The 15,545-nt window shown below is 33.4% G+C and overlaps 1 protein-coding gene across 2 annotated transcripts in view; it reads right to left on the reverse strand.

Moving 5' to 3' along the window:
• Positions 1 to 1,045: 1,045 nt before the first annotated feature.
• SLC6A15 (solute carrier family 6 member 15) overlaps positions 1,046 to 15,545 on the reverse strand; it is a 55,833-nt gene continuing 41,333 nt past the window's right edge. For both annotated transcript variants that reach the window (XM_030939060.1, XM_010355537.2), the window contains 6 exons: positions 14,156 to 14,397; positions 13,667 to 13,859; positions 11,191 to 11,383; positions 7,730 to 7,889; positions 3,820 to 3,982; positions 1,046 to 2,391 (listed from right to left, as the gene is read on the reverse strand). In XM_030939060.1, the coding sequence (XP_030794920.1) occupies positions 2,017 to 2,391; positions 3,820 to 3,982; positions 7,730 to 7,889; positions 11,191 to 11,383; positions 13,667 to 13,859; positions 14,156 to 14,397 (1,326 nt within the window). In that variant the 3' untranslated portion in view covers positions 1,046 to 2,016. The remainder of the gene's footprint in view (positions 2,392 to 3,819; positions 3,983 to 7,729; positions 7,890 to 11,190; positions 11,384 to 13,666; positions 13,860 to 14,155; positions 14,398 to 15,545) is intronic.

A 15,545-nucleotide genomic window follows, 5' to 3' on the forward strand; every position in this document is an offset into this window, starting at 1 on the left:
ATGGTGCTATTTGGCAATGCATTATGTGTTACAGTTAAAGTCTGGCAGGTTAAGTATTATAAAGATTAGGGTACCATATAAAAATATTGCCTGGACACAAAAATAAACAAAATTTTTATTACTTCAGCCTCTGAAATAATGAAGCACATTTGTGAGTATTCATATGTAAAATGCTGTCCAAAATAAATTTTTCACAGAAATAAGTAAGACATAGACAAAAGAATATAGAATGCTGTCATTTATGCAATGTATTGTATTTCCAGAAGGATACACAAGAAACCGGCAATGGTGATTGCCTTTAAGGATGGACAATGGATGGCCAGGAGAAAGCTGGATGAGAACTTGCTTCACACTGAATTGTCATATTTTTTTAGTTTTGTATAATGTGCATATACTGCCTATTTATAAAATATTAAACATTTTTAAAGGGATACAAAACATAATATTTATGAATATATTTTAAAAGACTAAAAATTTATGCACCAGTGGAATTAATATTTTAAATGCTATGATACTGTTTATTAACATCTATCTATAGCAGAGCAAGAATACTGGCTGAAATAAATCAATAGATACGGCATGTTTATTACTCACCTATTTTGCTGCTATTTCCGTCACTGTTTTTAACATGTAACTGATCTGGTGGTAGGATAAATGAAAGATTTTTAACTAGAGGGCACTCAGTGAGTGCCCTATCCAATCTGCTCTATCCAATTTCATATATACAACAGTTTTATTTAAAAATCATAGTCTTTTATACTTTACAGACAATATTGACACAGCAAGCAGTCAATTGTACACATGGTTTCTTGGGAGGCTATAAGCACTTTTTCAAGAATCATAAGACTACATAAGAACACCATTGAACCATAATATTCTATTTTTCCTTTGTCTCTGAAGTGGTGGTAACTCTATTCAATCAATGTAATTAATCCCACTTGGAATGTGATGTTTAGTTATTATGAAATACCTAAGTGCTGACTGAAATGAAAGACAATCCAGTTGAGGTGATACAAAGAAAATCAATGTGAAAAACAAACATTTCTAAACTTTGTTTATTTGTAGATTAAAATGTAATGCATTACAATTTTAACAATCACTTAAAATGATTTATATTTGCATAAAACAGAAGCAAAACAGAAATAGATTAATTAAAATGTCATCTTGCTTCAAGTTTTCAAATTAGTACTTTAAGTACTTATATGCATTGCAAGTATATTGTATAAATATACTATGAATCATCTTGAAACCACAATAAATATCAAGTAGATTTTTAGGCACACGGCATAAGAAAAATGCAGAGTCTGCATAATTCTTGAGAGTGCTGAGTAACTCACTCTAGCTCATTTTCACACATATATTTTACATAAAATATACAGCCATCACTCACATGATTCTCAGTCACCTCTGAATCTCATCTTTCATCCCAGCATTAGTGCCTTCTTACGCTTTGATGCTATTGCTCTATACAGCTATTACATAAGAAAATATTTTGCAGTTTTCTTCAACTAATTGCCTAAGAAGGTATCAATGCTACCAAAATCAATACAGCCTATCTGCATAATATATTCATGGAAATGTGCTGAGAGGCACCCACTTACAGAACTGCTCATTGTGATACTGGAAGTTACCCTGAAGGCAAACTTATAAATTTTAAGGTATACCATTTTTAATTGCCAACACTACTAAACCCAGAAATTATTAGAAACTGAGGTAACACCATTTTTTTAAGAGATAGAAATACTTGAAAATACACCAAAGGTACTTAAAAAAAATCCTGGCATACATGTGCTTCAGCCATCCTAAGATTTGTCTGCAAACCTTTCTGCACAAATGTAAACCAAAGAATCCAAAAGAATGCTCAAGTTGAACTGACATATACTGTTAGGATTAAAGATCACAGCCATGGAACACCTGAGATCGCCCTCTGATAAGGGAAGCCTAATGCTTCTCTTAGTAGGGCCAATGTTCATTGGTAAAAATGAACCAAATAAAACCCACTGACTTTTCCCCCAGCTACAAATCAGACTCTGGCATATCTGGCATAATATCTGCCATCAAGTACCCTATTCCGTACCGTCCATTGGGAGCAGTATCCAGAGTTGGGGATCCACTCTGTTTTCGATAAATATTTTTACCAAAATTTGGAGATGGCATCTCGCTTGATATTTTTCCGTGAATGAGGCTTGTATCATCGCCCTCTAAGTTTACAGGCTCTTTCAGGACCCTTCCTCTCTTATAGGTCACGGATGCTAAATTACCAGAACTATCATCTATAAGGTTGAAGCGACGAACAATGAAGACTACAGGGACCGGGAGTATTGCAAAGACAACCAGAGAGACACAGACGACCAGTCCCCAAGTTGGATAGCTCAAAAATTCTTCAGATGCCTGTTAAAGAAGAAAATAATAATTATTAGTAATCTTTCTTTGCACATACATAAAATATTGTACTTGCTTCAGGTTTATAAGCAAAGAATCTGGGCTGGCTTAGTGACTTGTTTTGACCAATAGAAAGCGGTGGAAATGATGCTCAGCAAATTCCAAGACTAGGCCTTAAAGACCTTCCAATTTCTGCTTCTGTTTCTTAGAATGTTGCCCTGAATCCATAACGCTTGGAAACGTTATAAATGAAAGACCACCCAAAAAGAGAGCCCAGCTCTCCTCCAAGCTGAATGCAACTGCTTGAGTTAGCCCAGGCAAGAAAAGAAGAACAACGGCTTAGCTCAGCCACAGAACTGTAAGAAATAATACACCAATGTTGCTTTTAGCCATTAAATTTCAGGGTGGTTTGTTACTAAACAATAGATACTTCTTAAATGTGTCATATCTCTTTCTAAAATCTGAAAACTAAACTTTTGAAGCACATCTGGCCCCAAGGGTTTTGGTGAGAGAACAGATTTGTTTATGCCTCAGTCTAGAATTATTAACCACAGGATAGTTAAAGGTCACAGGTATCTCTGAAAATAAGCACTTTGATTTTATAGCAGCTGACATATACCTAATGATTACATTATTATTCAGCTTGAGAATAAAAATTGAAATAGCCATTGCTAATATAAATGTTATAACAGAACTTTACTTCAAAATTTACTAATTTAAATTGTGTACTTTGCTAATACATATTTTTCATCATTACATAAAATCTGGGATAAAATTCTTGTTTATTGATTGATTGATTGATTGATTGATTGATAGAGCCTTGCTTTGTCACACAGGCTAGAGTACAGTAGTAATCATAGCTTACTGTAACCTTCCACTCCTGAGCTCAAGCTATCCTTCAGCCTCAGCCTACCAAGTAGCTAGGACTATAGACGAGTGCTACTATGCCCAGCTAATTTTTTTTCATTTTTTGTAGAGACAGGGATTCTTTACGTTGCACAGGCTGCTCTCAAGCTGCTGGCCTCAAGTGATCCTTTTGCTTTGGCCCCCCAAAGTGTTGGAATTATAGGTATGAGCCACTGCACCTGGCCTGGGATACAACTTAATAAATTCATGTATTAAAACATTTCTGGTTTTGATTAATGTGTTTTCTAGAGTCAAAGGCCCAATAATTATTGGTTCATCAATGTTAAGATGGATATATCTGCTTTAATAAGGACAAGGTCAGTGTTTCATATGTGTTAAAAACATCCACAATGTATTTTTAAAATCATATATGCTTGGGGCAGGACACAAATGTAAATCTCATATCCTTGCATAAAAGCTATGCTATTCATTAACAGCAAAAAAATGCTGTGACAGAGACAAAAGAAAAAGCCCTCTAAAAAAGCTTTTTATGTACCTTTTAAAAATGTAATTCCCTTATTTTGTATTTACCTTATCTTCAATCCATGCATTATAGCCAGGAGGACTTAATCCCATATTCACAACACTAGCTATTAGCAATGATAATAGCATTAGAGGAGAAATGTATTTCCACATATAGTAGTAATATCTGCTGGGAGCAAAGCCCAGCATATCTTTTAGGTCTTCCATAAACCTGAATAAAAAGAAAGTATTTAATTATTCCTTAATTTAATATTGCTAAACCTTAAAAATGTGCATTGTATTAATGGTCTGACAAAAGATTTAGCCATGGATACCCTATGACATTTTAAATTGTATCAAAGTTCCTCTTGGAAGATGACTATAAAGTAAAATGAAAACAGTTAAGTACTATAATTTTTATTTAGGGAAAACTCTCTTAAGCCAATTATTGAATTCTTCTACTGATAACTTTCTATTCTATAAACAAAATATTTTCAGTGCATTAAAAATTTATTGTCTCTTTTTTAGTAATACAAGTAATAATTACTAAAAGAAATTATTTAGAAATTATTTATTTTAGTAATTATTGCTTAATTATTATCAAGAAATATTAAGTAATTATATATTAAGGAATTATTACTATGCTATTAATACTATGCTATTAAGGAATTATTACTTTTAGTAATAATTACTTTTTAGTAAATAATAATTATACTAACTACTGCTTTTACTAATAATTTTTCTATTACTTTTAGTAATAATTAGTAAAAGTAATAATTCCTTAATATCACAGCATTAAAAGCATAATAATAATTCCTTAATATCATCAAATATAACTAATCAATGTTGTATTTTCTGAACTCTTCTTTTTACATTCTCAATTTTTAAAAAGGTCTACATATAGTAACCAATTGTTATGAATTGTCATGTCTCTTAAGTCCATTCTTTCTTTTTTTTTTTTTTTGAGACAGAGTCTCACCTGTTGCCCAGGCTGGAGTACAGTGGCACAATCTCAACTCAGTGCAACCTCGTCTTCCCGGGTTCAAGCGATTCTCCTGCCTCAGCCTCCCAAGTAGCTGGGATTACAGACGACCACCACCATGCCTGGCTAATTTTTGTATTTTTAGTAGAGATGGCATTTCACCATGTTGGTCAGGCTGGTCTCGAACCCCTGACCTCAAGTGATCTGCCCACCTTGGCCTCCCAAAGTGTTGGGATTACAGGCGTGAGCCACCGTGCCCGACCCAGTCTTAATCTCTATGTTTCTCCTCCCTTTTTCATTTCTTCCAAGTTGTTCCAGAATCTTAAAGGACATCTTCAGTGTAAGAATTCTATACCTGCCCTTTAGTAAAAATACGAACTTTGAAGACCAAGAGACCTCATTTCAGATCACAGTTCTGTGTTCTTTTGATGTGTATCTTAATCTCTCTAAGTTTCATTTTTGGCGTTTTCCAAAAGGATAATATAATACCCACCTTTGACGGTTATTACTAGAACCATAAACAATGGATGCTTAGCATACTACCTCACATATGGTACAAAATCGACAGACGCATCTATTAGTAGTAGTATTTTTTCTTCTGTTGTTATAAATAGTGTTATTCAGGAACACTAGCATTAAAAAGAGAGATTCTTTAGTAAGTTTATCATGAATAATTAACCGTCTAAATGGAAATCTAAACTACAAATGTATTTATAGATCAATCCAATAACAATATCAAATTCCATCATGGTACAGGTTATGAGTTTTGAGTAGCCTAGTAAAACTTAGAGAAAACTGGCCTTGAAATGAAGGTCAAGGTTACAGTACTGGCTCTACAGCTAACATATTGTATCCTCCTGTAAAAGAAGGGGCAGTTTCCCATCTGTAAGATATGGTTTATGTTAGTTAACACGGACTATTTTTTTTTATTACAGACTTTATTTTTTAAGAGCAATTTTAGGTTCACAGCAGAACTGAACGAAAGTGGAGAGATTTCCCACATAGCTCCTACCAATATACACGCATAACCTCCTCCATTAACAGCATCTCTCACGAGAGTGGAATATTGGTTACAACTGATGAACCTACATAAGTTAACACATCATTATTACCTAGAGCCCACAGTTTACATTAGAATTCACTGTTTGTGTCAAAAATTCTCTGGGTTTGGACAAATGTATAATGACATGTGTCCACCATTACAGTGTCATACAGAGTAGCTCCACTGCCCTAAACATTCTGTGCTCTGCCTATACTTCCCTGGATCTGGCCCAACCCCTGTCAATTGCTGATGTTTTTACTGTCTCCATAGTTTTATCTTTTCCATATAATAATATAGGGGAATCTTACAGTATGTAACCTTTTCATATGTGACTTGTTTCACTAAGTAATATGCATTAAAATTCCCTCTGTGTCTTTTCATGGATTGAATAATATTTCATTGCCTGTATGTATCACAGTTTGTTTATCTATTTACCTACTAAAGGATATCTTGGTTGCCTCTAAGTTTGGGGAATTATGAATACAGTTGCTATAAACCCCCACATGCAGAATTTTAAGTGGGCATAAGTTTTCAACTCCTTTGGGTAAATACCAAGAAGCATGATTGCTGGATTATATGGTACGAGCTATTACTACTATTATTATACAGTACATGATTATTAAATGTAAGTTCTCCTAACCTTCCTGGCCTGGAGCTTTTGGCAACCATAAAACTTGGTTACAAAGCTCATTCAATACCAACAATATTCTTTATGTTGCTTAAAAGGACTCTGGTCTTCACTTAAGGTGCATGCATTGCTACTTTACATAGGGCTGTAATGAGCTTGGTGATCTTATTACCTCTCAGTCCATATATGTAATTAGAGACAGTGGCTATAAAAAATATTGGACAAATCCTCCAAAGGTCTTTTTCCCTTGAGATTACTCTGATGCTTCACATCAGTTAAAATACATATACTTTTCATATCAGTGTACCTGATTGATGTGAAAAGTATATGTATTTGATATGAATTTATGAATAGTGAATTTATTCATTGTTTATGCACATAGCGAATTTAAGTAATGACTCCATATAAATATAACGTTTGTGTGCATCAAATGACATATACATCTCACCTGGGAAAATATCATTTCCCAATATTGTCCTGCTATATAAGTCATTATGACACATGCACTCCTCTTATAAATCAGTTTAGCAAAATAATTAGGAGATAAGCTTTAGAGTTAAACAGAAATGGACATGAGTCCCAGGTCTGTCGCTGTCCAGGTGGGTGACAGGCAAGTCACAGGGTATCTCTCTAAGCTTGATTTTCCTTATCTGTGAAATGTAGATAACAACTACATCTGCGGAATATAGATTAACAACTCAAAAGAACCTAAGGTTCTTGGAACACTGCCAATACTTACTAGATCCTGAAAGCTACTTTTTGATAACCAGGACTAAATCAAAGCTCTAAAATTCTACACACTATTACATCCTATATAATTCTATTTGCCCAATAGGTAAATGTACTTTACCAAAACTGTCGAATCAATAAGAGCCTGCAAAAGATTTGATTTTTTTAAAGAATTGTTTCTTCGGCCGGGCGCGGTGGCTCAAGCCTGTAATCCCAGCACTTTGGGAGGCCGAGACGGGCAGATCACGAGGTCAGGAGATCGAGACCATCCTGGCTAACACAGTGAAACCCCGTCTCTACTAAAAAAATACAAAAAACTAGCCGGGCGAGGTGGCGGGCGCCTGTAGTCCCAGCTACTCCGGAGGCTGAGGCAGGAGAATGGCGTGAACCCGGGAGGCGGAGTTCGCAGTGTGCCGAGATCCGGCCACTGCACTCCAGCCTGGGCGACAGAGCGAGACTCTGCCTCAAAAAAAAAAAAAAAAAAAAAAAGAATTGTTTCTTCTATTCATTTCTTTCCTCTTCTTAATGAAATGAATGTTGATAATTGATGTTTTCAAAAGAGAGATAAAAATGAATACATAAAAGCAAATATACTTACTTATCTATGCCATAAACAAAGCATACAGCAATATTCTCCAAAATGACTACAATTAGCAGAGGCAGTGTAGCAGAATAATCATCAAACATTGTAACAAAGTAATTTCCAGAGCGTTGCACAAATATCAGGCCAATACAAAATGCCAGAAGACAACAGATAACTAGACAAAAGAAACAAATGAAAAAATGAGACTCTATTCAGAGCCAAGCCCTTTAAACTTTATTATAAATTATTATATTCAAACTTTTAAAACTTTTATAACATGTCCATCATATAAGCAGGCAATACCTTTCCTGATACATGGTATATAACCTACTAGGAATTAGGTTGCCTGGGTATTGTCCCAACATTCATAAAAATTTATTCTAAGACAGTGATTCATCTCCCTGAATTCATTTACCAAGGTAAATTTACCAAAGTAAATAGGGCTGTAATGAGCTTGGTGATCTTATTACCTCTCAGTCCATATATGTGATTAGAGACAGTGACTATAAAAAATATTAGACAAATCCTCCAAAGGTCTTTTTCCCTTGAGATTACTCTGATGCTTCACATCAGTTAAAATACATATACTTTTCATATCAGTGTACCTGATTGATGTGAAAAGTATATGTATTTGATATGAATTTATGAATAGTGAATTTATTCATTGTTTATGCATATAGTGAATTTAAGTAATGACTCCATATAAATATAACATTTGTGTGCAGCAAGTTATTCATTTACCAAGTACAATAATAAATGAGACAAAATTTACAGAAAATTTTGAAAGTATAAATTTCCATACTCTATTCCTATAATTAATAGCAAAGTGACTTCTTCAGACAGCAAATATTCATAGGTAATTTCTTCCTTTAATAATGTTCTGTAGTGTTGAAATATAGATGAAATTTTTGATTTAATAATGAGACTAATATGGCTTATAATATTATGAAATATACATATTATATCATTGATTGAAATATGGTTACTTTTCAAGCATAACTGAAAAAATCTGATCACACCTAACCTCAAAAACAATCCATATTTATATCTTTATCTTGCCTGAATAGATTAGTTTGGAAACAAATTATAATGGAGTTATGCAATCTGATCATCCAAATAGCATCTAAGAAAAATAATCTAAAAAGAGTTTCCCCAGTAATAGCTAAGAAACAGATGCATAAATTCCTGACCAGCTACTACTTAGAGAAGATTTGAAATTCATATAATATTCCCATATTTTTGTTAGACTCTTTGTTTGTTTGTGCTCATTTGCAGAGAAGCCTCCAAAGGTAAAAGATGACTGCATTCCATTCCTCAACCACATTTCGGCAGAGGTGAGTAAACTTGAAAGAAGTAGAGTAGTAATGGCAGCTAAGGAAAAAAGACATCCATGGATTCAATCATATGAATGTTCCCTAACAATTTCAGCAAGTATGTGTTACATGAAGAAATTACCTCCATCTCTTAAGTACTATACTGGTGCTGTGAATTACATCTTACAGAAATGAATATCATATGTAAACATATAATGTAGAATAAGAAAAGTAACATTTACTTGGATTCTACTACATATTAAATTTAAATGCTTATCACAGTATAAAATAATATTGCATTATCTCACTTAAGTTTTATAACATCCCAATTGAACAATGTATTGCTTTCTTTACAGATTAGAGAAATGGTCCTGAAGAACGTTAAGTAATATGCTTAAAGTCTCAAGCTGAAAGTAGCAGAGTCTCGATTTGCACCCAAATCTGTCTTTCTCAACAGCCTGTGTCACTTTCACTATCTCCTAATTACACCACAGTATGAGGCAAATATAAAAAAAGTACATTATAAGTGGTACAGACAGTAAGAGTTTTGCTGGAGATGTGAGGGAAAAAGATAATGAGTAATTCATTTGCCTAATCTTACTTCATTAAAGAGAAGAAAACACACCTACCAAAGAAAATGAGGTAACATTTCATTGAGGTCAAATATGACTACTATTTGAAGTATCAGTATCATCCCAAAACATAAGAAGTGGGAAAGAAGGTACATTCCCTTTTGCTCTTTCCAAATAAGACTTCTAGAAGGAGTTAGAAAATACTACTTTATGTGATTTTCCCTTTAACTGTTACTTTTTCCTTAACCTGTAAGCCCTTTACTACAGGAGAGGACAGTTTGGATATGGTAAGCAAGGATAAGAATACAAAAATGACCTTAGCCTGCATTTCAGGCAGGATATAGATTTTCATATTAAGAAGTAGAAATCACTTTCTTGAATAATATAAAGCAGCTCCTCATTTCTGTTCAGCTGAATTGTGGATATACAGCTATCAATATTAACAAACTGCTGAAATTAAATTGTTTTATACACACACATACAAGCACATGCACAAACACATACAGACACACTTATCAGAGCAGCAAGTGATAAAGGTATATATTTGAGAGTTATTTACATATAAATTCTTAGTTAATTTTTTATGGCTAAGAAATAGCCTTGGGGAGATGCACACCATTGTCCAGCATTCAAGGTTATCCATAAAATTTTTATCCAATCTTATTTTACATCACTTACCAGTACTGTTTCTGTACTCTTGTATGGTTAGCTTTCTTATTGTTGCCTTTATCTCCATTTATGTATGTTTACTAACGTTATCCTCTGACCCTTGAGAAGACCCTTCCTCTTTCCAATTCAACTTCCATCTCTTTCTCTGACAGTTCCATCATATATTTAGATGACTTAGAATCTTTTGAATTCTTACATGTAAAATCCATTATGCTCTCTATCAGTATTTTACATGCTATAAGTCTTATCTATGCAATCTGATTTTAGTTTTAGTGTTATTGTTTTTGGAGATTTTTTAATATGTATTTGTTTATCTCTTATAATTTCTTTTATATCCTTTATATCCCTTAAATGAGAGTGTGATGCATTAAACTGGTACTTTAATAATCACTTGTAAATTGGACCTATTAACTACCATTCATATTGATAAATTATTTTCTTCTCTACTTGGAGACATTAACTACTAGTAAATCACTATTGCTGCTGTATATGAGAACTGAATTTAGGTTTATCATTTTCAGCTATGTACTTTTTGGATAGGAATATTTCATCTGAACTGCTCTATTTATGATTATTTGACTTGAATACAAAATTATACACAAACACTCCGTGACTTTATTCTAGTGTCAGTAATTCTTGATAATGCATTACTATTAATGAATTATAACAATAAATATTTATTAATAAATGATAAAATATAATTTATATTAAAACATTCATATTATATAATATATATACAATAAAAATTTATACAATTAAAATAAAATAAATGTATACAATGTATACAATCATAAATAAATAGTAATAATAGACATTAATAAAACTCAAAATGTAAGACTTTCCAGTTTTCATCTCTAAACTTTCACCAAGAATAAAATGGCCTGGTTTTGTTCAATAAAAAGTCAAATACAAAAATACTCACCAGTAAGAATTTCTTTCCTCACTTTGAAAGTGTCCACAATAGGCGTGACAATCCCTTCAATGGTTCCAAACATACTGCCAAGGCCTAGATTGACCAGCATGAGGAAAAACATCACTGACCAGAAGGGAGACGCAGGGAAATGTGTCATCGCTTCTGTAAAGGCAATAAAAGCTAAGCCAGTCCCCTGAACAGCCTGCAAAATACACAAAATAGCAACATTAGTACAGAATAATAATTAAACAATGGCTCTATATATCATTTACAATGAGGAGAAAAGAACTCTGAATAATGTCCAGGGCTGCTGGAAATAGACATGCTCACATCGGCTCTTAACCTTATGAATCATGTTGTCATTCTCAGAACCAGGATTTAATGAGATCAAGCAGATCCAAATAATGAAATTTTGTGTATAATTACTGAACAGAGTACATGATTGTGTTGTATACACTAACTATTTCACAAGACTCCTAGAATGAAAAATTATATTAAAGAATACATAATATGTTTGGTTTTTTTAAAGCTTATGAATATGAATAGTGACATATTATCATAGACATACAAATACATATATATATACATATATAAATAAAACTATTTCTGGCTCATATATATATAAAGATTTTTAAAATTTGGTTTTACCTTACCTCAAAGTGGCTCAATCAATTGTTGTAAAATATATATATACTATGAATAATAAACTTGTTTTGATTTAAGAGAAAACTGCAAATGCAAAATGAAAGGATGTGAACAGAATAAGTAGATCATAAAAAGCCAATTTTTAATTTAAAAAATCTGTATCTTTACATTTTTTACTTCTGATATTCCTACCTCCCTGATTTAAAAAAAAAAAAAAAAAAGTTGGGCTGTTTTTCGTAATTCAGGAGACAGAGTGAATTTCCAGACAAAATTAATAACAAAATGAATTAAAAGACAGATACTCCAATTGGGCAGAAAGAAATTGAATTACTTGCAAATATTAATGTTAGCTTATTTTTATAAATATCACAAATATTGAGTTGCAAAATAACAACTTACTTCATCTAACTGTACCTATAACCAAACTTCAAGTCGATTGTGTCGTCTCAGAAAGATAGATGAGAATTAAAAAAAAAAAAACAACTTTGAATGCTACGTTCGTAATTAAATATTTCCTTAAGAAATTCAAGGTTTTTATATTAATGATGGCTTTATGTTTTTAATGAATAATATCCACACACGATTCCTTACGTTAGTCTCAAGTACATTTAACTATCTTAAAGCAAACAGTGACTAATTTCTCCATTATATTTCCCTTTTTGACAAACAGGAGACAGTGGCAGCCAATACAAGGATGTGTATTGATGGCGACCTTTTTCTTATTTAATACAACATAGCTAAGAAAAAGAACTTGATCGGTCGGGCACGGTGGCTCACAACTGTAATCCCAGCACTTTGGGAGGCCAAGGCAGGCAGATCATGAGGTCAAGAATTCGAGACCAGCCTGGCCAACATGGTGAACCCCCTTCTTCCATCTCTGTTAAAATTACAAAAATTAGCCAGATGTGGTGGTATATGCATGTAATCCCAGCTACCCAGGAGGCCGACCAGGAGAATTGCTTGAACCTGGGAGGCAGAGGATACAGTGAGCCAAGATTGCACCACTGCACTCCAGCCTGGGCGACAGAGTAAGACTCTGGCTAAAAAAAAAACAAAAAACAAACAAACAAATAAAAAAAAAAAAAAAACTTGATCATGACTTGTGGAACACAACAACTAAAATTTCTATTTTAAATATTATTCATGCATCAAAGCAATCATGTGAGGTATATGTAAATCAGAGCCATAATTCTAATTCTGTATTGAATATCATAGCAAGAAAGATTTCAGACTGATCATCATTCTATGATGAAAATCACTTTGTATTCACATTTTAAATTATTGTGGCTCAATCGATGAAATATCTTTTTAAAATAAAGCAAATCTTTGCCATTTAAGGAAACATATTCTCGGGCCGGGTGCGGTGGCTCAAGCCTGTAATCCCAGCACTTTGGGAGGCCGAGACGGGCGGATCACGAGGTCAGGAGATCGAGACCATCCTGGCTAACACGTTGAAACCCCGTCTCTACTAAAAATACAAAAAAATAGCCGGGCGAGGTGGCGGGCGCCTGTGGTCCCAGCTACTCGGGAGGCTGAGGCAGGAGAATGGCGTGAACCCGGGAGGCGGAGGTTGCAGTGAGCCGAGATCCGGCCACTGCACTCCAGCCTGGGCGACAGAGCAAGACTCCGTCTCAAAAAAAAAAAAAAAAAAAAAAAAGGAAACATATTCTCTAAAATTAAGAATGTAAATTCTGAAGGCCTTACAATGCTCAGGAGCTTCTCTGGGCATTTTAAGAGCTTTCTCGGGCATTTTAAGATCCTTTTCCTGAAGGGAGTCTGCGGATAATGCATATTTCAACTGAGTGATAATGATTTTACTGCTCAAACATGGCTTACTAACTTTATTTAGCTCTTCTTCAATTTGGCAGGAATTGAGATGAAGAGCAGGAAACTCTTCTTCCTTCACTTTTTGAATGATATCATAAACTAAATGATAATCTTCTGCAGTAACAGCTGAAAGGTTGATATGATGGGGAATAATATCCTGACTAATGTTTCCCATTTGCAAAAATTTCATGATCATCTCTGAATTTCTGAAAAATAAAACAACATACAAATGAGCACATAAGAGTTCTTTAGTGTGTAGTTTGTAAATGACTATGCCATTATAAGCTAATGAATGAGCCATGTTCCCCACACAAAGACATGATTAATGTTTGAGGTGATGACTATCCCAATTACCCAAATTTGACCATTATACATTATATGTTTGTGTCCAACTATCACATGTATGTCATAAATATGTATAGCTATCATGTATCAATAAAATTATAAATAACAAAATAAAAACTAAACAAGAAAAAAGGCAAATGGAAATTAATATTCATACTGCGTAATGCATTTCTCATTTATGACATTTGCTTTGAAGCCCAGAACTGCAAACACCACCAGTGTTGCCAGGACAGAAGTGAAAAAATTGATGAAGGACACCAGGACAGCATCAAAGTGGCAGTTGTTGTCTCTCTTGTTGTAGCTTGAAAAGGCAATGACACCACCAAATCCCAGACCTAAGGCAAAGAATACTTGAGTAGCAGCTTCTCTCCAGACCTTGGGCTCCAGCATTATTTCAAGCTGTTTAAAAATAAACATAATAGAATCAGCTACAAAATAATATTTCAGAAAAATTATTTTTTATGGAATTTACTGTTTCAATATATTACAATGATATTTATGCAGCCAGGTTATTTAAATCAGGAAATAATATGTTCTTAAGCATAAATAAACATCTATTTTTAGGAAATAAATAATTATGAGTAAGCAAGTTTATCAGTCCTTTACATGGAGATTTTAAGTACATGGGGATTTTCTACTTACATGGTGGTTTTTAAATATTTTAAGAATATGAAAGGAAATATGAAATGAGAATATGAAGAAAAATTAGTTATCTTCAGTAATTTCCCATTATGTCTTTTTTCTTTCCATAGCAAAACCGGTCAATTACCAATAAAAGTTAATAGTTGCTTCACTAACACTCCATGTTTTGTGTTTTCTGCTGTTAATCTAATGGTTGAAGCAGAAAACGATTATAAACTTGTTAGAGTTGAACTATTTGTACTTTGCATATTCACATATGTATTCTTCATTCATTTAAAAGTCTACTAAAAGATTTTTCTTTGAAAATAGAGTAAATTCATCTATATTGTCTATAAGATACTCTTTCAGATCCAAAGTTCTGACACTGAACAGATATTAAATATTGAACAGATATTTCATGCAGTTGTGCTTTATGTCTTAGATAATTATCACTGTATATAATCAAAACTTAAATGAAACAATTCAGATCAGCCATTTGTGGCACAGACCTCAATACATCAAAACAGTTCAGTTTGATTTCAGTAATAATAGTGTTTAAATTGGCATTTTGTCTCTTTTTACCATTACAATCAAATTGCCTTTATTGAGAGCAACGTCAAACATGGCTAAGAACATGAATTCTATAGAGAGTTTCAGATTCTGATTCTGCCATTTGGTAATTTTGCAATAGTGCAACCAATGGCAAATGACGTGTCCTCTCTGAGTTTCAGCTTCTTCAACAGAAATATCAGAATAATAAGAAGGGTGCCACTTACCATGGTGCCTACCACACTCTAAAAATGCTCAGTAACCGATAACATAGATGAGCTATAGCGGCAAACACACTGAAAAGCATTTTATATGGCTTAGTTCTTTTAGTATTCACAACCACCCATGAAGTTGTTGCTACTTTTAACTGAGTCTTA

The sequence above is a fragment of the Rhinopithecus roxellana genome, chromosome 10 (assembly GCF_007565055.1).
Source record: "Rhinopithecus roxellana isolate Shanxi Qingling chromosome 10, ASM756505v1, whole genome shotgun sequence".
Classification (NCBI taxonomy): domain Eukaryota; kingdom Metazoa; phylum Chordata; class Mammalia; order Primates; family Cercopithecidae; genus Rhinopithecus; species Rhinopithecus roxellana.